Below are 23,683 nucleotides of genomic sequence, written 5' to 3' on the forward strand. Positions count from 1 at the left end.
TGAAAAGGTGCCTGCACTACTTTGATGCGACTTTCAGTGCAGCTTTGTTCCAACTTTACACTCTCTGGATCAAGGTCGCATCAAAAGTTGCATCAAAGTAGTGCAGGAACCTTTTCAAGGTCGCATAGATTGGAACAGGTGCCATTGAAATCAATGAGCTGTGACTTGTCATCCGACTGTGTGTCCAAAGTCGCATGCCAAGTCGCAATAGTGGAAAAGTAGACTGTGTGCTTGCCTGCGCTATTCCTTTAATGTATAGTGATCGTTGTAGAAGGTAAGCAGAGACCCCAGAGCACTTCCAGCTACACTGACATTTTGACAGATAAGGCTGAACTAAGCTTACATTAATGATTGCTGGGGAGAATTTAAGGTATTTGGCTGTACTTCCGCTTTAAATTAGATTTGAATGTATGAAAAAATTCATATATGGAAATCTGCATTAGAAAAAGTCCATTATTATCTACACATCAAATTGTTCATCTTTACTGGGAGCAACTGCTTCAACCACCGAACTAATACTCGGATCACATATCTTTTACCTATTTGTTCTTCATCTTACACTATGTAGAATAGTGCAGACATAATATATGATATGATACTCCATCTGACCAGCTTTTGAGCGATAACATTGCATGTTGACTTGGCATAATCTGCAGCAGGCAATGCACCTTCCTGGTTTAAATTTGTTCATTTGCCTCATTCTCCATTTTAGTCCACTCTTATGAAATAACACATTTCTTAGGCTGAAGACCGTTACTGCTCTGTGCTCTGAAGGTTTCTGGGGGAAAAAAAACATGAAAATATCAGACATCTTTCCTTACATTTCCATTGTTATTGCAATGTTAGTAACAGAAAAGTAAGTTGGCAAAAGAAACCAAAAAAAAAATCTAGAAATATTATAGATCAGTGACAATAGCGACTGATGTGGACTCCATAAATGTGAGAATCATAGCCGTATGTAGGTAAGAGAAAAAGACGAGGCCGATGATGCTGCAGGCCAAACAGTAACTTTTTTCTTTAAAATAGGGCATTTGTTCAGGGTTTATTTCGATTCAGTACCAATGCAATCAGCTTCTGGAAAAGTCCTAACTCATTAAAACTACCAGGATCTGAGGTAATTGATCTCTAGAGATATGCAGTGCAAAGAAAAGGAAACAAAAGGGATGTTCAGAGTTTTCCTTGAAGTGAAAGTCATTTTAGAAGAAGTTAGACTCCTGAAGGTTGTGCAATAAATCTAGGATAAGCTGGGACACATTTTTATTAACAAATCTCATACCATGAAAGATTATCATTGCAGTAACCTCCTAAAATGTGCAAGGGATCATATATATTCATGTAAAAATTATATATTTATGGTGTGTGTGTGTGTGTAATATATATATATATATATATATATATATATATATATATATATATATATTATATATATACACATACACACACACTGAACAAAATTATAAATGCAACACTTTTGTTTTTGCCCCATTTTTCATGAGCTGACCTCAAAGATCGAAGACTTTTTCTATCCACACTAAAGGCCTATTGCTCTCAAATATTATTTACAAATCTGTCTTATGCCTCGTACACACGTTCAGATAATCGTTCGCATTTTGTTGCATGATACTAATATCAAATTCAACAATGCATATAAACGTAGGATTTTTTTTGTACGATTCCGGAAAAGCTTCCTGGTTGCTTAGCTACGTATCAGATGGTGCAAAACAAAAACAATGGCCGCCAGGCTTTTTCCGTGCTATTTTAGTGTTTCTGATCATGCACGGTCTTTGTCGATCGATTTTTAGCGGACGCATACTGTACTGATTAAACGATTGTCGTTCGCTAGGCTTTCATACAACAGAAGTTTTCGTGTTTGTCCCTTCGGATTTTGTTGGATGAACTGTCGTGATCGGCTGTCGAAAGCTGTGTACTAACGATCAGATTATCGCGCGATCAAGTCGAAAGCGATTATTTTCGTACGATTATCTGAGCGTGTGTACGAGGCATTAGTGAGCACTTCTCCTTTGCCGAGATAATTCATCCACCTCACAGGTGTGGCAAATCAAGATGCTGATTAGACGGCATTAATTTTGCACAGGTGTGCCTTAGGCTGGCCACAATAAAAGGCCACTCTAAAATGTGCAGTTTTATCACATGGCACAATGCCACAGATGTCACAAGTTTTGAGGGAGCGTGCAATTGGCATGCTGACTGCAGGAATGTCCACCAGAGCTGTTGCCCGTGAATTGAATGTTCATTTCTCTACCAAAAGCCATCTACAAAGGCGTTTCAGAGAATTTGGCAGTACATCCAACCAGCCTCCCAACCACAGACCACGTGTAACCACACCAGCCCAGGACCTTCACATCCAGCATCTTCACCTCCAAGATTGTCTGAGACCAGCCACCTGGACAGCTGCTGCAACAATTTGTTTGCATAACCAAAGAATTTCTGCACAAACTGTCAGAAACCGTCTCAGGAAAGCTCATCTGCATGCTCGTCGTCCTCATTGGGGTCTCGACCTGACTGCAGTTCGTCATCATAACTGACTTGGTGGGCAAATGCTCACATTCAATGGCGTCTGGCACTTTGGAGAGGTGTTCTCTTCATGGATGAATCCCGGGTTTCACTGTACAGGGCAGATGGCAGACAGCATGTATGGCGTTGTGTGGGTGAGCGGTTTGCTGATGTCAACGTTGTGGATCGGACAATGAACACATGTGCATTTTTATTGATGGCATTTTGAATGCACAGAGATACCGAGACGAGATCCTGAGGCCCATTGTGCCATTCATCCACAACCATCATCTCATGTTGCAGCATGATAATGCATGACTCCATGTTGCAAGAATCTGTACACAATTCCTGGAAGCTGAAAACATCCCAGTTCTTGCATGGCCAGCATACTCACTGGACATGTCACCCATTGAGTATGTTTGCTCTGGATCGGCACATACAACAGCGTGTTCCAGGTCCTGCCAATATCCAGCAACTTTGCACAGCCATTGAAGAGGAGTGGACCAACATTCCACAGGCCACAATCAACAACCTGATTAACTCTATGCGAAGGAGATATGTTGCACTGCGTGAGGCAAATACTGATACTGACTGGGGTAAGTAAATGAAATATTTACCGCTCCCTTCCCCATGCTCCATCCTGAAACATCCCCCACAGCAGCTGGCAGGAGAGGAAGGAAGCTGGCAGCATGCAGAGGGGAGACGGGGAGACAGGGAGCCGGAAAGCAGGGGAAATTGGCACTATACAGGGTGATTGAGGTGTGTTTAGGCACACCTGACACACCCTGTGCACAGGCCTATAATACATATTATAATTTTATTTTCAAAATAATGTATCCTGGTGTTGCTGTGGGCAGCAGGCTAAGCAGATCAGTCCCAAACCCTTTTCCCAGGCCACAAACTCAAGGCTTTCTATGACACTCTAAAGCTTTTCTATACAAAATTAGAGTTTTGTTTTTGCTCTGTATCATGGCTCTCATCAGGTATGTATGCAAACCACCCAATTCCACATAATTCCCCCATTTCATTTGTATTCAGAGCAGAGGGGACTCTGCTGTGCGAGAAAAGACTGGCGGTAAGGGGAGGGGGATTTGATGGCCCTAATGCCCCGTACACACATGCAGATTATCTGAAGACTTTTGTCTTCAGATTTACCTTTTCTATGTAGTGCAAGGGCCTGCCGGATTGCATACAAATTGAAAGTGTTTAGGTTTGACCTCATATTATATGGTTTTGGTAAGTCTAAAGGAAAAAGTCTTCAGATAATCTGCACGTGTGTACGGGGCATAAGTGAAGATATCGCTCGATTCAGAACTTGATCAGAGTGGAACCTGCAGTCAGTGACACATGCTGGGTGTTCTATCATACTCATTGCTCAGACCTGCCATCATAGCACCTGGCAACAGAAGTCCTTCAGGATGAAAGTCTTTAGCAGCTCTGATATTTCATGTGAGAAATTCTGAGCGGTGCAAAGTAGGTCAGCGCTGGAAGAATGGAATACTCAAGAATGTATTGCGCTTATTTGTTTCATAGCCTGGCCCACCCTCCTACTGGCCCATCACTTTAGTAGATAGCTTTACTGACCAATAGTGGGAGAGGTGAGCCAGCCTTTTACACTGCCAGGAATTGTTAAAACTTACAGGTTAGAGGCCCCTAGGTTTTGGGATCCCATAGTTCTCTAATAGAAAGCTGGAGATGTATGTAGACACCTCCCTTATGATTATGGCCATTTGCATTTTTCAAAAGATAGCGTAACATCTTTAAAGTATAACTATCAGTAGGTAAATATAGTAGGTATATGGAAATCTATGTATTTACCAGCCATTTGTTGATGTCCCATTCGAACCAGATCTTCGTATAGAGCCTTAATTGGGTTTTCTTTTTTTAGCAAAATTCCATGTAACCAGATGAGTAACATCCTGTTACCATGCTCCTTGTAACTTGCTTTACCTTAGGATGAAGATAACATAACATTTTTGCACGGTGATCAAGTAGATACATTTATTTTATATTATTCAGTATATATTTTTTCTTAATAAAGTGGGGAAAGTTTAACATTTCTGTAAAATTTTCATTTCCACCTATGACCCCAATGGGGAGATTTTCCCTCACCTCCTGACCATATGATGCCTGTAAAAGAAATATGGGAGATGAAGTCACTAAAGACCCGTACACACGTTAAGAAAATCGGAAGTAAAATTTCATCAAACTAATGATCTGCCAATTTTCGGTTAGTTAGTATGGTGCTCAAACAGCCGATTACAAATTTTCGTACGACAAAAGCTGCATGTGCAGGCTATAAAATTTTTATCGTACGTGAACACATTGTCCGATTTTTATTTAACTAGTACAGTTTTCGTCCAAAAAAATCGTAAGAGCAAGGCTACACATGCTCGGAAACTAAAGAATAAATTCAAAACAATTCAACACATGACATCACTTCTGAGGTTGTATTCTGTCGTATGAGAATTTTCATATGAAAGTAACCTCTTCACTTTCACTAGGAGACTAGCATGCAACAAAAAACAGACGAAAATTCTTCCGATAATCTGATCGTGTGTACGAGGCTTAAGACTGGAATGCACAAAGTAAAAATACAAGTATAGATATTGTAATCCTCCCCCACTCTACAAAGGTTGTAATTTTAAAGAAGCAGTCACAAAGGAAAGATCTACTGCTATGCCCTTTCTACAGAAAATCCAGAATACCCATAGAACCAGGATCATGAGTGCATCATGTAATAAATATTTGTATAAAAAAAAAAAATACAATTTTTATGAATAATAAAAATTATATACAAGTTGAAAAAAGGTTAGATTAATAAATAAAACAAAACTCCAGCCATGTTTTTTTTTATTTCCTTTGGGAAGCAGCTGGCAACAGAGTAGGAAGAACTAGACAGTGCTAGTAAGCTGACAGAGGGTTTACTGAAAATACGTGTTTTCACTGACGACATTTGCCATTACTTCCTGTCCAGAGAGGAAATGAGGGAAATCCTACCCCAATAGGAACAGCGATCATAACAGTCATCTGACAGAGGTTCTCATCTCCTTCTTCACTCTGCCCATAGCCTAACAGAAAGCTAGGCCATTTTACATACATAAAGTAATAATATTATTTTAAATATTAAAAACAACCTCTACCAGCTTAGTAAAGCCTGGTTTTTCTAAGTACCTTTCATGGTATACCTCCTGCCCTTGTGACTTATCTTAGGGTCCATTTTTACCTGTCCACTGTGTTTCAATGGCCTTAATTTGTGGCTCTGTGAACTTCCACAGCAGCGCCAGTTTCTTCCATTCGTCAGGCTTCAGCTGCTCATACGCTAAATTCCAAAGAGCTGAGCGCAGCTGGCCGGTCTGTGATGAGTGGTCTTGTCTGAATGTCATAAATTCCTCAAAGTTAGTATCTTCTATAAGTTCCTGTGAGGAAAACAGTGCAAACAATGAGGGTCCTGTGCATCTTTGGTTCCATTTCAGGTCCGAATTCAGGCAAAAATTCTGACCTGATTTGTACATGAAATGGACCCTGTGCTGTAAACCGCAGCTACAGCTAGTGTGAACCCGGCCTTACATTGTTTCAATCAAAAAACTAGAAACTACTTATGTGAAATATACACCGCTGCCAGATATCACAGCCAGGAGGGTGACACCACTTTCCCTGTTAGAATTAAAGAATACGGTAGAGCAAGTCCCCTTGAACCCCCAAACCCCCCCCCTCCCCCCGCTGATTGAACCATTTACATACTCCAAATGGATACACACCTTAAAGTGGTAAGCGGTAAGTGTAAACTCTTACATATACCCAGTGCAGTGACAAGCCTCAGATGATATATGGGGATGAAACTAATCCTCCTACATAAGTTGTACCTCCTTATCTGCAGCGGTCTCTCCTCTACAGCCCTTCAAAGCACATAATTACAAAGCACTTCTCATCTCCAGAAGGCAGTGCACAACATAGTGCGGGGAACTGAGTATAATCTGAGACATGGGTCGTGGGGAAATGACACACCCCCTCTACACAGCCTTATAAGGAAACATACACAGCTGAGGCTATTGCTGGGGGGAAAGGAGCAGGGCCATCTCCCTTGATTGTCTGGTATCGGCATAGACTGTCATAAGTGACTTATGCAGATATGAGGAATGAGAGAGCAGACATATATCACAGTAGGTGCTTTGGATTGAGGCAAGTACACACTATAGAAGGATATGCTTTGTTCATTTTTTCATTTCAGGGGTTTACAACTGCTTTAGTCTTACATACTCTAAATCATATACTAATAGTACCTTTTGAACCCCTAAAAAAATGTCAAAAAACATAAAAAGCACAACACTAACAATTTACCAAAGCAAAAAAACAAATCAAAGTGAAAAGGAATGTAAATGAATTTGATTTAGCTGAGCAATACAGATAAAAAGCATCACCTTATAAAATAAAAGTTCAGGAATTCAAGAAACTAAACAATCACACTCACCTAGATGGTTGCAGCACCGATCCCAGCTGCAGCTGTCCTCCACCAACACTGCACTGAGAACTGAGCAATCAAAGACATCTAATCACTGAGTATTCAATCTGAAGAGAGACAGTGACTGTCAGTCACCCACTCTCTGCTCTGCCCCTCCAGCGCTCACTGGAGCACCAAGCTGGGGAAGGGGGAGGGAGTAGCTTGCTGAGAGGCTGAGCCAAGTGTCGGTCTAGGCATCGGGGTGGATCCCGACTGTAAAGTTAGGATCTTTCCAGAAGCTTAACCAGCTAAGTGACGTCAGCAGACAGCAGGCTTTAGCCCGCTTTCCGCTGAAAAAGTGCACTCCTGTGATCCATAGAAGTAGTGCCAAAATTGTTTTAGTAATACTTTTCCTTTAAGTATATTTTATTGTAACATCAAGACACATATTACTCTGTACTATAGTATTATAGTTTTTTTGGTTCTTACCTTTCTCCATGTGTAGTATCTTTCTGCTTTAATGATCATATCAACAATCAGGAAGTGATTGCTTCTTGCTGCTACACCTAGTGCTGTTTTACCTTGCTGCAAAATTGAAAATAAAAATGTAGTCTCGAAGCATAAAACAGTTGCAAAAAACATAAATAATCAAGGAATTTTGGCATATCACCAACAATATAACTTTTTGGACTTATAACATGTTTATTTAGCACTTACAATTTACACAGCACTTTACATTCACATCAGTCCCTACCCTCAAGGAGCTTACAATCTAAGGCCCTTATCTGACATCTTTACATACTAGAGCCATCTTAGACAAGAGCCAGTTTAACCTGCCAGCATGTCTTCGGAGTGTGGGAGGAATGCCCTGCAGGGCACAGGGAAAACATGCAAACTCCATGCAAGTAGTGTCCTGGCTGGGACCCAAGTGCAGCAAGACAGAAGTGCTAAACAACTGCCATTGTGCCCTCTCTAAATGCATATACTATGAATTAATGAATCCTCTAAGAACACAACACAGACCCTGAAGTCAGGTTTCATTCACTTTATCCAATCTATAATAGAGGGAAGCGCACGCAGACCTCGGGCAATATCGCTTTATTGGGGGACAAACAGTACAGTTAAAATGCACTCACATTTTCATCCTTGTTGCAAAAGCATATCGGCATGATAACAGAAGCTCCTCGCTCCTCCCGTCCCTCCAGGTGGTTTCACTCCGGTCTCTTGCAGCTGCCGCCGCTATGACCCCACTCTCCCTTACTTCCTGCTTCCGGCTCCACTACGTGTCAGTACTATTGCGCCTGCGCACCAGTCCGCCGTCATGCACCGCTACACAAGTGAGTCACAGCCTCAGCCGACGCTGCAAGCTGTATGGGGCTACGGAGTGGAGGGATCCACACGGGTATACTGCCTCTGTTAGTTGCCACGGACAACACGTTTCGGAGGCGGAGCCTCCTTCTTCAGGTCCCACCTTGCTTCCTACAAACACCTCCTCCCAAAATACCTGAAAACCTCCAGCCCTAATTTATTCGCTCATTCTCTTAAAGGGCCAGTTTCCACCTTTAATATGGTAGGTTCCTATAGGTGCAAACAGAGCAGATGTAAGGCTTGTACATTCATGCAACATGGTAAAAGTAGCTTTACATCCGCAGCAGGACGTTCCTATAACATAAAGCAATTTATTAGCTGTGGTACACAATTTGTAGTTTACGGCCTGAGGTGCCCATGTGGTCTTATCTATGTTGGAAGGACAGTTAGAGCCATGCGCACCAGATTTGGTGAACACCGCCGGTTCATTGAGCAGAAAAAAGATAAGCACAGTGTGCCAAGGCACTTCTGCAAAGCACATGGTGGGAGCACCGCAGGCCTAGAATTATTCGGGATTGAAGCCATTTCTATGACTCTCCCAGAAGGTGAAAGGTTCTCGATTTTATGTAGACAAGAAACATTTTGGATCTTCTCGCTTGGGTCCATGTCGCCGGGAGGACTCAACGAGGATTTAGAAGTTAATACGATCATCTGACTGAAGCCTATATATATATATATATATATATATATACACAAGTACACGTACGCATGTGTGGGTGTGTCAGAGTTTTACAATGCCTCATGGGATGTGTAGTTGTGCAACAGCTGCAGGGCCGTAGTTTGGGAATCCCTGGTCTAAAAGACATGGAGCTATGTCTGTCGGTGAATCTCAGAGAAAAGGATTTTAGGGTAAGACAAAAATCCAGTTTTTGTTTTTGTCTGTGTCCCTGTTGGAGAGATTTACCATTACTTTCTGTCCTGACAAGTAAAAGGGAATTTTCCCCAACAGGGATACAGATCTAAATAAAAGCCTTATTCTATTTACAACAAAATAAAAAGTTTGGGATAGAGTTGGCAAAATTACAAATTTTAGTCTCTTGAAACTGGGAAACAAAAAAAGTAATGTGTCAGATTGCTGGAATCGAAACCTGATGGAAAACACAACACATTCCCTATTATATGGCCATCATAAGGCCCCCGTCAGCCCAGAACATTTTGTCTATTGTTTAAATGTAGTTTGCTATAACATCGCTTTTTCATTCTCGTTTTCAATAATTTTATTGAGTATTTTGACATAAACATCAGAACAATGACAGTTAGTATCTGTTAGGGGCAAAGCCCATACTGCGACAAACTGTAACAGGCCCCGAGGCAAACCTTAAACCAACAGTATTTACCCCACATAACAATTCAATTGGGGTCGATAAAACTGGCTACAAAAGCGTAATCCCCTGAGTAGGTTAAAAGTGCTAGGGTACATAACAACGTGCCCCCTTAGGGTACGCTTTTTCATTCTCAATAAATTTAATCAAATATATAAACTTATGTAAGACCCAGTTTAAGAATTCAGAAATTTGCAATTTGATTGTAGCACTATAAGTGAAAACACAGAAAAACATGATGTCACTCTTTTTTGGGTATTAAAATTAAGCTTATATGAAGACCGTTCAAGTCATAAACTTTTGACCCAAGCTGTTTTTGGAAATAAGCAAAACAGCATTGGGCAGTTATCATCTTAACAAGCATGAGGAAACCACACAAAATATGCCAATACTGGATAAATCTCATAATGAATGTCTCTCAATTTGTCAGCTTTGCCTCAACTGCTCCCCAACCTCTTTATCTCTGAAACCCCCGAGTTGCATCTCCACCTTGAATGAACCCCTAATCTCTTCTATCTATTAACCTTTTAAAACTACAATGGCAACTTGTAAGGACCCTCTCTTTTCCCTCCCTTTCAACACCCTTTCTCATTCTGCTGTCATCTCTTCATGTCTTTCTTTTTTTTGTTCCCTTCTGGTCTTCTCTTCTCATTTTAATCTCCCCACTCTCTCCAGCCTCATACATACAGTTAACGCCTCTTGGAGCGAAGTACATAGAGTTCCTTAACCTAGACACTCTATCATTCTAAATTAAACCTCTGGCAACTATTTTGTATATCTTTAAACTTGATCTTGGGCTCTCTGGTGTGCACCAATTATGGTATCTCGCCCCTTATCTCTTAGTATATTGTGTTTGATTATTATATATTTCTGCTCATGACATTTAACTTGGCTTTATAAGCTATAAGCTTTAAATGCCTCGAAAATCATGTTAGTCTTGTGTAATGTACACAATATTACCTTATCTTCAATGCTGAGATCACAGCCAGCTAAAAGAAGCCTCTCCACCAAATCTGTGTTCTTCAGTTCAGCCGCTAGTTGCAAAGGTGTCTGTCGCCTCTGTGGATAAATATAAAGGGGAAAAATGTGAGCAGCCACAGTGCCTACTGACTTGGGAAGGACTGGGCTGGAGGCAGGGAAACATTTGTCCCCTGGGCCAATATTAGTAGGATATGTTGGGCTGGTGGAACTTGATTAGAGATGCTTCACCATTCAGACATCAATCAGAGTGGGATTTTGCAGTCAGTGACAGCTTTTCGGCATTATATATATGTACCTGATCTCTATTCAGACCTGTGATCACAGCTGGGGAGTCTTCCAAAATCAACTACATTGGCGACTCTGAAGTGCCTTGGCGACTCTGAAGTGTCATGTGACCAAATGTCGAAAGCAAGAGGTAGAAGGCAGATGTTGGAATACGTGAAAATCTGTGTTACAATAAAATATGTCCTTTTGAAATACACACCATTCACCAAGCCCTCCAGTCACAGTACACTTTCTTTAGCCAGCAAATATGTATTCCTACTAATTAAGGGGGTAGTTAGTTAGGTTTGTGCCCAGGCCAAAAGTTCCCAGTCCTCACCATTATATAGATTAGAGGACAGCAGGAAATTGCATGAAGAAATAGGTGGAGAATAAAATTATGAGGATCAATTAGGCATATACAGTGATTTAATGCTTATTTATTAAACTAACGCCCAGGGATTAAATTCTCCATACTTCTTTTTAATCCACATTATACTTACCACATTGATTGTATTAATATCATATCCAGACTCTAAAAGAATGTCTACTATATCCATATGATCATTCAGGATAGACAAATGGAGGGGAGGGTTTCTATCCTGTAAATAAAGGAGAGATAAATATATATGAGTTTACATGGAGGCATCTACAATATACTACTGAGTTTATAGTCTTTGAGCTGCTGTTGTTTTGTTTGTCTTTAAGGAATATCTGTGAAATGTTTTACAAAAGATGAAAAGTATGGCACTGCTTATACAGTGCTGCCAGGTTCTGTACATTAGTGGAACTGCAGAAAAAAAGCCAATTAGTCTGCTATTAGTGTAATGCAGTACAGTTCCCAGGGATTAACAGTTCTTAATCTATTATTCAATTTATAAAAAAAAAAAAAAGCTTGGTGCCAATTGGTACCAATAAGTATGGTGAAAATATTTTAAAAAAATTACAAAAATTGTCATGCATTCGGTTTTTATTTTATTCTATTATATTTAAGGATGTATAATGAAATCGTTTTGGTTTACCTTTTTAAAAAATCGCTTTGGTTAGCACAACTGCCTGGCAAATTTAGGGTCATCAGTTCAAATCACGATGCAACCTGCATTGGGTTTGTACGTTTTATCTGTGCTTGCATGTGTTTCTTTTGGGTATTCCAGTTTCCTCCCACACTCCAAAGACATGCTAAGGGGTTAACTGGCTCCTGTCAAAATTGGCCCTAGTATGTGGACGTATGAATGTGAGTTAGGGACCTTAGATTGTAAGCTCCTTGAGGGTAGGGACTGATGTGAATGTACAATATGTACGTAAAGCGCTGCATAAGAGTCGGTTCACACTGGGGCGGCACGACTCTGTACTACTTCGGGCGACTTGTGCATTCCCATGCACCACGACTTCGGAGCGACTTGCATGGACTTCACATAATGGAAGTCTATGCAAGTCGCTCCGAGGTCGCCCCGAAGTAGTACAGGACCCTTTTTCTAAGTTGGAGCGGCTTGTGTCACTCCTATTAGAACGGGTCCTGTAGCAGTCAATGGACCGCGAGGGAGCGCGACTTGTCAGGCTGACAAGTCGCCTGACAAGTCGCGCTAGTGTGAATCGAGACTAAATTGTCTGCACTATATAAATATTTGTAATAAATAAATAATGAGTTATTTGTTTTTTTACTATTTGTCACAAAAGACAATTTTTTTAGGCAGCTAAACAGCGAACTGATCATCAAATCACTCATAACTGCTATATAAGTTGTGGGTGGATATATTGCATCTTTATATAATACACTCTATATATGTATAAATAATTATAATACATTTGAATTATACTTTTTAAAGGCAGGGTAAAAGTATGTTCCCCACTTTTGATCTTAGCAGCCTCAGCCAGTTTTGGAGCCATGCAGTTTTAACAATGGAACATGTGGACTGAGACCATGCAACCATTGCCACTCTTTAAAAGATATTCAACCCAAAAACCTGAATTCTAACTACTATATGGAGCCACATTGACCCCTGACACTGCTAGGATGGGGACACCGAAGTGTATTGAGGATCATCAGCATTGTCTGCGGGGAAGCTGTTATTTCCAGTAGCACATCATTTCGTTTACCACAATATCATTGCTGCTGCATAGACGACATTGTCACATCAATTGTAATAACATCATTACTACAGCAGGGCCCCAGGCTATTATAGGGATCTCCAACTGTGCTGTAGCCAAAATCATTTACAACAATTCTGAACTCTTGTTTTATTTAATTACCCATCTAAGTATAATAAAATGCAATGTAGAATCTCTGGCATAGAGACAAGCCAATGTTTCCATTACTTACATTAGGTTTTGCAGTTAGGTCAATGTTGTTTCTAATAAGGAAAGTAACCAGGGATAAGTAACCCTTTTCCGCTGCTATGTGCAATGCTGTGTAGTCATCCTGAAAAATAGAAATATTGTAAACAGCACTATTTGCAATGTCATATTAAAGAAAACGCATTAGGGCAATGTGTACAGCTAGATGTGTGTGATTAAAAGTTAGAAACGGTCATTTGATTTTCATCACAAAGAACCAGAATATATTTCACCCAAGTGACAAAACTGTGTAAAAAAAAAAAAACGATTTGAAGTCAATGAATCTTTTGGTGTTGGTTTAGAGGAAGTTAAAGGCAAACTCGAGTCATATTTTAATTTATTTTCCATTTTGGATAGTAAGAGCTAGACTCATTGTCAGGTTTTTATCGCTGTCTGTTTTTTTAGGGACATTACCCTCCCTTTTTGTCCCGCTGACACCAGCACAAGAATGGGGAGAGTGGGAGTGTCACTTGGATAGGGAGATACATAGCACAATAAATATCTGAGAGATGGTTTAAACCAGACTTTTTCAACCTTTTAAACACAGAGGAACCCTTAAAAGAACTTTCCAGCCTCAAGAAACCCCTGCTAAAAATTTCTAGATCTACAACTCTAATGCTACATTAGTGTGATGTGATGGTCTGTGGGAAGAATGCTTCTTACACTTGTGGTCATTAGTAAGAATTACCCCCTTACAGATAGCTACAAAGATCAATGGTGTCAGTGGGAACTCATATGAGAGGCAAAAATTGCTCATTTTGAAATGAAGGTGACCAGCGCTATGGAGTGTGCAAAGCTGCCACCAACCAACCTCTGAATAACAGAGGTCAAAATAGAGATAGGAGTAAAGAAAGTTGGAAAACGGCGCTACCTGTTAGACCTATATATCCAAGTGTCTCAAAGATTGTGCGTTCATAAAGAATAATAAATAATTAAATAATTAAAAAATTGAAAATATATTTGATATATTAAAATACAGGAGGAATGCAGTGTTTTAGAATAAATAGTGTTCAGTGTCCAAAGATTTAGTGATTAGAACAATAAATAAATGAAAGGGCACAAATAAAAATGAATTTTTTTTAATAAAGTGCTGATAGTGACTAATTTAGTGCAAAAATGATTTTACAAACAACCCAATCTGGGTAATTGCTATATATATTGAGTCTTTAAATAAAATATTTCCTTATGGTGCTCAATGGGTGCTGGTGCAAAATAAAATAGTGCAGGTAGTGAGAGTGTATGTACCTGTGGTGGCCACTAGGTACCGCACTCACCCTATATAGCCTCTAAAATAGTTATGGTAGGCGATCATCCAACCTAAGTGGCCACTCCAGCAGACGTCCTATGACGAAACGCGTAGGGTGGAGTTTACATCTAAACGTCACTTCCGGTCTGAGCCGTGGAACGCGAAAGCTTCCCGGCATCTACACTGATCCGATACAGCCAACACAGCCTAAGCGTGAGTCTACTAGAAAACCCTCAAGAAACCCCTGCTAAAAATTTGCGTTACCACCACAGGTACATACACTCTCACTACCTGCACTATTTTATTTTGCACCAGCACCCATTGAGCACCATAAGGAAATATTTTATTTAAAGACTCAATATATATATAGCAATTACCCAGATTGGGTTGTTTGTAAAATCATTTTTGCACTAAATTAGTCACCATCGGCACTTTATTAATAAATTCATTTTTATTTGTGCACTTTCATTTATTTATTGTTCTAATCACTAAATCTTTGGACACTGAACACTATTTATTCTAAAACACTGCATTCCTCCTGCATTTTAATATATCAAATATATTTTCAATTTTTTAATTATTTATTTATTATTCTTTATGAACGCACAATCTTTGAGACACTTGGATATATAGGTCTAACAGGTAGCGCCGTTTTCCAACTTTCTTTACTCCTAGCTCTAAAAATTGCTCATTGTTCAAGGAACCCCTAGAAAGCTCTGGAGGAACCCTAACGGTTACATGGAACCCAGGTTGAGAAACCCTGGTTTAACCTTTGCCTGCTTTACTAAATATATTTGCTTATGTTGCTGTCTCTGTCTATCGAAGAGATATCTCATCACTTTCTATTCTTCTGACCCACATTTTACTTGGACAGAAAAACAGGGTTTAGCCCTTTAAAAAAGTGAAAAAATAATTATTTGGATGAAGTTGGGTTTCATGTGGTCAGAGTACACCTTGTGTGTTCAGGGTACACCTCAAGGGTCATTTTAGTAGTTTGGTTAAATCATGGCATAGATAAAATATGTCATCACACAGACAAGCTTGTTTTAAAGTGCAAAGCTCCAACAAAGGGTTCCTGTATGCCTGATGAAGCGTTCCTGGGCATTCTTGAAATATCTTTCTGTGTAATCGATGTTATACACCATGACTATTTGAGAGTCATTGCAGCACCCTTTTAAAAATATGGTTGGTTCCAGAATGGTTTGCAAAAAAAATATACTCCACGGCTAAATTGGGGATTAAACTTTAAAGCGATAGTAAAGTCACTTCAGAAATGAAAATAAATGGACCCCCTGCAGGTTTAAATCATAATGTACTAGTATGCACTGCATACTAGCACATTGAAACAGACTTACTGACACATGGAGCCTTCCAGTGCTGTGCTGTCATGGCTCTTGCTTGTCGCTGGTGCGTCCATGTTCACCTAGCCTTTCCTCTGGGTTTCCTATCTTTGGCGACTTGAATGGCTGGGCTGGCCTGCTTCACATAGAGCAGGTCGTAAACATGCTATGAACCCGCTGACAGGCAGGGGGGACATTTTTTGACAGAAGAGACCTCTAGGGTTATAAAAACCCTGTCAGTCAGCAAATTTTGTAATTATAGTGTCTTTACTACCACTTTAGGTGTCAGTTTAAAGATTAAGTGTTCCATCAAAAACTACTAGTGCCATATGCCTGGCTTCAAACTAAACAAATACATTTCCACAATCAAAAGATTATCAAGCATGTAGGAATATTTGTTCAGTAGTAATATACCTGTGAAAGGTTTAAGGCCCTCTGTTAAAAAATACCTACATGGGTTATAGCGTTGATGTTGCATCCATCTTGCAGTAACTGATTGGCACAAGATTCATGTCCTTCTTCCACTGCCAAGTAAAATGCTGTGGCCCCGTCCTAGAGAACAGTAAAAGAGGACACACCATCACATAGGAATGTACTTTACTCTCATAAAACAACTCTACAACATTTAGACTAGTCATACGGGTAGATTTTTGAACAGATTCATATTAAAAGCCAACATCTTTCCATTATGACAGGGAGCTTAAAGCTTAAACCAGCTAAAAATTCTCATTTATTTTTGTTAAGCAGGTCATGTGGCGTCTTGTGACCAACACACAGGCTACCTGAATATGACAGCAAAAAAAAAAAAAAAAAAAACCCAGCCAATTCAGGACTAGAATAAAATCTTGGAAAAAAGACAGATTCATTTATGTGTACAAAAAAAAAATTTCAAGGCCAGAAACATCAAAATTATAACCCTTGTTTGATACAGATGCCACACACACACAAAAACAAAAAAGTATATTTTCCTATACTAAATACATGTAGCTCTGCTAAACAATAGATCAAAGATGGAATAATGTGGAAGGTTGGCCTCATTTACAGTTATTCTGACTCCAACTGTTGTAATAATGACTTATCCTGGCCTGTATAAGCAGATATAATCACCGGGGACAATCGTCATCAGATAGCTGAACTCACCAAACACCTTTCATCAGCATGGGTCTTTATTGCAAGCAGCAAGTATAGTAGGCAACAAGATGTGGCAGATGAATGAAAGACAGTATTTGCAGGTCAAAACATGGTAATGTGTTCCTGGATGTGAGCAGATTGTATGAGGCCTATACATAAGTGGCCATCTTCATCCCCATAAGCATAAAGAAAAAGGAAGAGGAAGTACATCACAGGTGGGAGAGGGAACACAGAAGGGAAAGACAGAAAAGGCAGATGCAACAACCAAAACAACCACAAGATGGCAATATAATAACAGAAGTTAAATAACAATTGATTCTAAAAATTAACTATATAAATTCTCACAATGTATAACAGCTAGACATATGCCGGTTTTCGGTAATTCGATATATCGCGGTATTGCATAGCCACGGTATTGTTATTGTGGCATTTTTAAAATACCGAGTTTCTCTGCTCCTGGGTCTGACTTGTGAATTGATACATTTCAGTGAGCTGGATGACTCATTCACTCACACAGCTAACGCCTAACTATAAACAAAAATGTTTACATTGTATCTTTTGTCGATTTGTGGTGCCTCAGGTCAAGTATGGGATTTTAAGGGCAGGAGTAAAACGAGTAAACAGTAGTAGTACAATTTGTATAAAATTTATTCGCATGTATAATTATATACAGAGATTTGAGTGAATTAATGGGTAAAGTCCCATTGTGATAGTGAAGAGAAAAGAGTAGTAGGTGTGGTTACACGTGAAAATAGTGACTTAGACAAGAAAGGTAGATGGTCCTGCTCTGCTGTAGAGCAGAGCAGGACCATCTACCTTTCTTGTCTAAATCACTATTTTCACGTGTAACCACACCTACTACTCTTTTCTCTTCACTATCACAATGGGACTTTACCCATTAATTCACTCAAATCTCTGTATATAATTATACATGCGAATAAATTTTATACAAATTGTACTACTACTGTTTACTCGTTTTACTCCTGCCCTTAAAATCCCATACTTGACCTGAGGCACCACAAATCGACAAACTATACTCTCGGGATGGTGGCAGAAACTATTTCTTTCCCTTCCAGCTAAGATCCAAAAAACATTTGTTTACATTGTATCTTTTCCTTCCCTCTGCCAGGGAGAAAGGAAGTTTAACCTCTTAAAGACTGGATCTTTTTCTGACACTTGTTGCTTGCAAGTTAAAATCAGTTTTTTTTTTTGCTAGAAAAGTACTTAGAACCCCCAAACATTTTATATATTTTTTTAGCAGAGACCCTACAGAAAAAAATGGCGATTGTTGTAATATTTTATGTCACACTGTATTTGCGCAGCAGTCTTTCAAACGCAATTAATAGACTTTAATGAATAAAAAAAAAAAAAAAAAAAACGTAACAGTAAGTTATCCCAATTTTTTTTTTTTTTTGTTACACAGAGAATCGTGATCTTTATTCCAAGCTAAAAAATCGTGATTCTCATTTTGGCCAGAATCGTGCAGCTCTAAAATATATATATATATATATATATATATATATAATATATACACACACGCATAGCAGCCCACATTACATTATTATATAGCCATCAAGCAGTGTCTGGCCTACCTGGTGATGACTGGTCCTGGCGCTCTGATCCGATGGCCTGGTCTTTAAAGGGGCAAATCCTTGCAATCCAGAAGTGGTTAAACCTGCAGGAGGACCGGTGTTTTTATCTATTAATGACTTTACTATTGCTTTAGGCCTGGTTCACATGTATGCGGGTTGGTGGTTCACATGTATGCGGGTTGGCAGTTCACATGTATGCGGGTTGGCGGCCCACATTTGCACAGGCATAGCAGCCCATTGATTTGAACGGGCTGCTATGCCCTCATTTTCCGCAGAAAAAAGGTGCATGCAGCATTTTTTTAAAATTCAGTGGCCTTGAAATCCATCCTGCTTTTGCACCATGCGACTAACCTGCAGTGCCTGCTCTGGCAAGCTTTCTGCATTTTTTGTATACGTGGGCATGGCATTTAAAAACAGTTTGCGTGTGCAGCAACGGCAGGTAAGTCGCATGGTGCAAAAGAAGGATGGATTTCATGGCCACTGCACTTTTTTAAATTCTGCATGCACCTTTTTTCAGCTGAAAACGCAGGCATAGCAGCTCAAGCCCATTCACATCAATGGGCTGCTATGCCTGTGCAAATGTGGGCCCCCAACCCGCATACATGTGAACCAGGCCTAAAGCAATAGTAAAGTCATTAATAGATAAAAACACCGGTCCTCCTGCAGGTTTAACCAATTAATGACTTTACTATTGCTTTAGGCCTGGTTCACATGTATGCGGGTTGGGGGCCCACATTTGCACAGGCATAGCAGCCCATTGATGTGAATGGGCTTGAGCTGCTATGCCTGCGTTTTCAGCTGAAAAAAGGTGCATGCAGAATTTAAAAAAATGCAGTGGCCATGAAATCCATCCTTCTTTTGCACCATGCGACTTACCTGCCGTTGCTGCACACGCAAACTGTTTTTAAATGCCGTGCCCACGTATACAAAAAATGCAGAAAGCTTGCCAGAGCAGGAACTGCAGGTTAGTCGCATGGTGCAAAAGCAGGATGGATTTCAAGGCCACTGAATTTTAAAAAAATGCTGCATGCACCTTTTTTCTGCGGAAAATGAGGGCATAGCAGCCCGTTCAAATCAATGGGCTGCTATGCCTGTGCAAATGTGGGCCGCCAACCCGCATACATGTGAACCGCCAACTCGCATACATGTGAACCACCAACCCGCATACATGTGAACCAGGCCTAAAGCAATAGTACAGTAATTTATAAACCACACCTCCTTTAGGTTTAACCACTTCTTGACCACAAGGATTTGCCCTCTTAATGACCAGGCCATCGGATCGGACCCGAGCGCCAGGACCAGTTATCACCAGTTAGGCCAGACACTGCTTGATGACCTATTTTAGGCCTGGTTCACAGAGTCTGTACTGACTGACTATATAATAATGTGAATAAGTGAACCAAAGCCCCTAAATTCAGCAATGAAATTGAAGTGAGGTGGAAATTTAATAATTTAAATTTAATAATAGAATACCTTGATAATACCGTATACCGTGGCAAAACCTTAATCAATTAATTGCAGCATGAAAATCTGATACCGTCACAAGCCTAATAACAGCACAACTGTGTTCAAAAAATATTTGTCCATATTGTCCTAAAGCCACCTGCAACCAAATGTGCATTGCAGAACAACGACTAGAGCAGACAAGTTTCAATCTGTTTGGTTCTCATTGGACAAAAACGACCTTGTCAGGCCCGTTGTGTTCATTTTTGAACAGTTTGAACTTATAATATACAAAACATGTACTGGGTCATTATCAACAAAAATGAGCTGACAGTTTTTTTTGTGGTATTTATATAATACTTGTTTAATGGGACAATATACCATTTCAGGAGGTTTTATTGTTAACTGGTTTATTAAGGAGTCCTAAGACTCCCTGGCCAATTGGGTCTCAGGACTCACTTCCTGATTGGAGGCCAGGAGAAGGATCAGGAAAACAATAGCCAATATTAATTCGCTATTGTCACACAAGTGGGTGGGCTCGAGATGCAGTGCTCTGCTCCCCGAGCCCACTCTTTTTTTAAGCCAATTAGAGCCACAGGCTCTAATCATGTGCTTAAAAAAAAAAAAAAAAAAAAAACATTGAAATCCATGCGCCTGGTGCTCCTGCATGATATAATATGAGCAAAGTGAACACTAGATACCGAACTTTTACTGATGTAATTTAAAAATGTAATTACATTTCTAAGTGGGAAATTGTTTACTGGGTAGGCATACATCACAGGAGACCGTGGCAGTGCTTTCTGTGATCTTATGATTTTCATTAATAATTTTTGTAATTATTAATTTCTACCAATTTTCATTTTGCTTGTGCTGTGTAATATGGCCCCTTCTATCACCTGACCATGGTTTATCATGGATGCTGAGCCCTGACACCATGGTCAGTTTACAGGCCTCTGTCATCCACAGCTATCTGCAGCTCTCCTGTGTCCTCCTCCCCCCTCCCCTCTCTGCCTGTCAGCTCTATGTCCACCCCCCCCCCCTCCTGCTGCTGAAATTATTAATTATCACACAATCCCCTGTCTTTCATAATACTAAGTGCCTTGTATATGTGCCTTATTTAAAATATGCTATTCTATACATGGCTGGCTGGCTCTCTCCTCCTCTCAACGAATGTCAGCAGGGGATTCTCTGCCCCTCCCGATCTAGCAGTCAGATCGGGAAAGGGGAGATATGGCCGGTCACGGGAGCGCTGAGCAGCACTATAAAATAAGGTATAGAACAGCATATTTCTAATAAGGCACATATACAGGGCACTTAGTATTGTGAAAGACGGGATAATTACTAAGTGGGTTTACAACCACTTTACCACAACACAGCTAGGTCACCTTCCCCATCAAAAGGAAAGTTGACCACACTCAGGAGTATGATGAAGTAGAAGTGCTTTAATTCCCCATAAAAAATGAATACATACAGTGCATCACACGGACATGGGACAGGTTAACGCGTTTCATGATTCAGAAGATCGCTTCCTCACTTCTGAATCGTGAAACGCGTTAACCTGTCCCATGTCCGTGTGATGCACTGTATGTATTCATTTTTTTATGGGGAATTAAAGCACTTCTACTTCATCATACTCCTGAGTGTGATCAACTTTCCTTTTGATTGCTCAGTATCTGGATGGCGGATCCGACCTGCACCGGAGTACTTCTCCTCACCTGAGTGGCTCTTTCTGTCATTATGTAGGTCCCCTTCCCCACATGTGAATGAATGTGACAATGAAAGAGCAATGCAATCAATGTATGTGAACTAAAATTCCCTGTTTTGTGCAAAGTTTGCTGGAAATGTGTAAGGGTTTATAGCAGATTTATCCGGATTTCTTTTAGCCACTGGACTCATTCTGAGCCAGGCCCCATATTGGCACTGTGTCCACTGAAATACGCTATAAGCAAGTAAATTGCATTTTGCAGAGTGGAGTAGGGCCTGGTCAGAAAGGAATTCCTTTGACATAGTTGGCCAGCTAAAACAGGTTTCGCAATGTATGTGAACCAAATATCCCCTTTTTTAATGCAAAGTTTGCTAGAAATGTGTATGGGTATAAAACAGTGTGCAGAGGATTAATTTAGATTTTTCCCATTACGGCGCAATACAATGCAAAGTTGCTTGTTGTGGTGCAGTGCAAGTTGTGTTGTGTAGATTTGAGGAAAATTGTGGAACAAGATAGAGCAAGCTTGTGGTAGAAGAGAAGGTGATCATTATTTATATTGGCCACATCGTTTCTTGGGAGCAATGCCATTTTATTCAGATTTACTGAAAGGGGTTTTTTTTTTATGCCTTCCTCTGGATCAACCATGCGTTCCATAGTTCAACCAATAAAAGGGAAAAAAATATATATACAAATACCATATACACAATCCTATACCAACAGTTGATCCAGAGGAAGGCAAAAAACCCAACAAAGCATGAACCAATTTGCTCCAGTAGGGGAAAAAATTCCTTCCTGATCCCCCAAGAGGCAATTGGATATTCCCTGGATCAACATTACCTATAAATGTTAATATGTTTACTTTAATGTTTATGTTTAATGGCATGCTCTATGGGGGGCTATTAGTGAATTGGTATATTAGTCATTCCATAGCTTTAATAGACTCAGTAATACATTGAGGAAAATTAACTACAGTAAACCCCCCTCCATTGCGGGGGTTACGTTCCGGACCCAGCCGTGAAAAGTGAAAATCCGCAAAATAGAAAAACCCTATTAAAATGCATTGTAGGCATGTTTTTTTTTACTGTCACTGTACGTGTAAAAGCATTTTAAGGTCTTTAAAAACACTTTTAAAACAATAGAAACTCATTTAAACACATAAAAGATACTGAGAGACATAGCAAGAGCTATGGAAAACACAAAAATATTTCATTTTTAATGATTTATATAGTAAAATAACATTACAAAAAAAAACGCAATATACCGGGACCGCAAAAACTGAACCGCGATGGAGCGGGGGTTTACTGTATTGCCAAATGAAGCAAGTGGTAGACTTTAGTCAGCATGGTCAACAGTGGAGTGAATGTTTCGCTCATCTGTAACATATACATTAGGACGACCTAGGCTCAGTTCACAAAGCTACAACACATGTTATTTGTTATAATGATTTTTCTGCCACGTGCTTGTAGTTTGTATTCTCGTTGGCTCTGTTGCTAAAACATTGACAGTTATGGAAAATAATAATCATTACCACTGAATGAGCCTTACGTGGTATAGAAAAGAATGTTTGGACACATCACGATTTCCTAATGGCATAACATATTTTAAATGTGTGGTGGGATGAAAAAAAATGCCTCAGTCATGCTAGACTCCACCCCCTTCAGTGAGCTCCCAGTCCTTACAGAGGTCCAATGTACACATCCCTGGCCAGATTCCACCCAATTCCCAGATTTCTTGAATACACCTCCTGCTATTCTCTGCTCCCTTAGTCTCGGTTCACACTGATGTGGTGCGGGATTCTCAGCGATTCCTGTGCATTTCCTCTACCGCATCACAATTGCACTCCGTTCATGTGGACCGCCACAGGTGTCAATGCTAAGTTAACGACAGCCCAATGACACCCCTAAAACAAGTCGCAAAACGCAGAGCGATTGGCTTAATCAGGCTAACACCCATGCAATCTGATTCCACTGTGGCTAAAAAAAGATGCACACACCTTTTTCGTGTG

The 23,683-nt window shown here is 40.0% G+C and overlaps 1 protein-coding gene across 1 annotated transcript in view; it reads right to left on the reverse strand.

The window, feature by feature from the left end:
- Window positions 1-652: 652 nt before the first annotated feature.
- Window positions 653-23,683, reverse strand: part of ANKDD1B (ankyrin repeat and death domain containing 1B) — an 83,104-nt gene continuing 60,073 nt past the window's right edge. The window contains exons 8-15 of the mRNA XM_082243501.1: window positions 16,261-16,359; window positions 13,208-13,306; window positions 11,391-11,489; window positions 10,606-10,704; window positions 7,445-7,540; window positions 5,741-5,933; window positions 4,333-4,464; window positions 653-778 (exon numbers count right to left, since the gene is read on the reverse strand). Coding sequence (XP_082099627.1) covers window positions 720-778; window positions 4,333-4,464; window positions 5,741-5,933; window positions 7,445-7,540; window positions 10,606-10,704; window positions 11,391-11,489; window positions 13,208-13,306; window positions 16,261-16,359 — 876 coding nt within the window. The 3' untranslated portion in view covers window positions 653-719. The remainder of the gene's footprint in view (window positions 779-4,332; window positions 4,465-5,740; window positions 5,934-7,444; window positions 7,541-10,605; window positions 10,705-11,390; window positions 11,490-13,207; window positions 13,307-16,260; window positions 16,360-23,683) is intronic.

Source organism: Pelophylax lessonae, assembly GCF_965119305.1.
Source record: "Pelophylax lessonae genome assembly, chromosome: 1".
Taxonomy (NCBI): domain Eukaryota; kingdom Metazoa; phylum Chordata; class Amphibia; order Anura; family Ranidae; genus Pelophylax; species Pelophylax lessonae.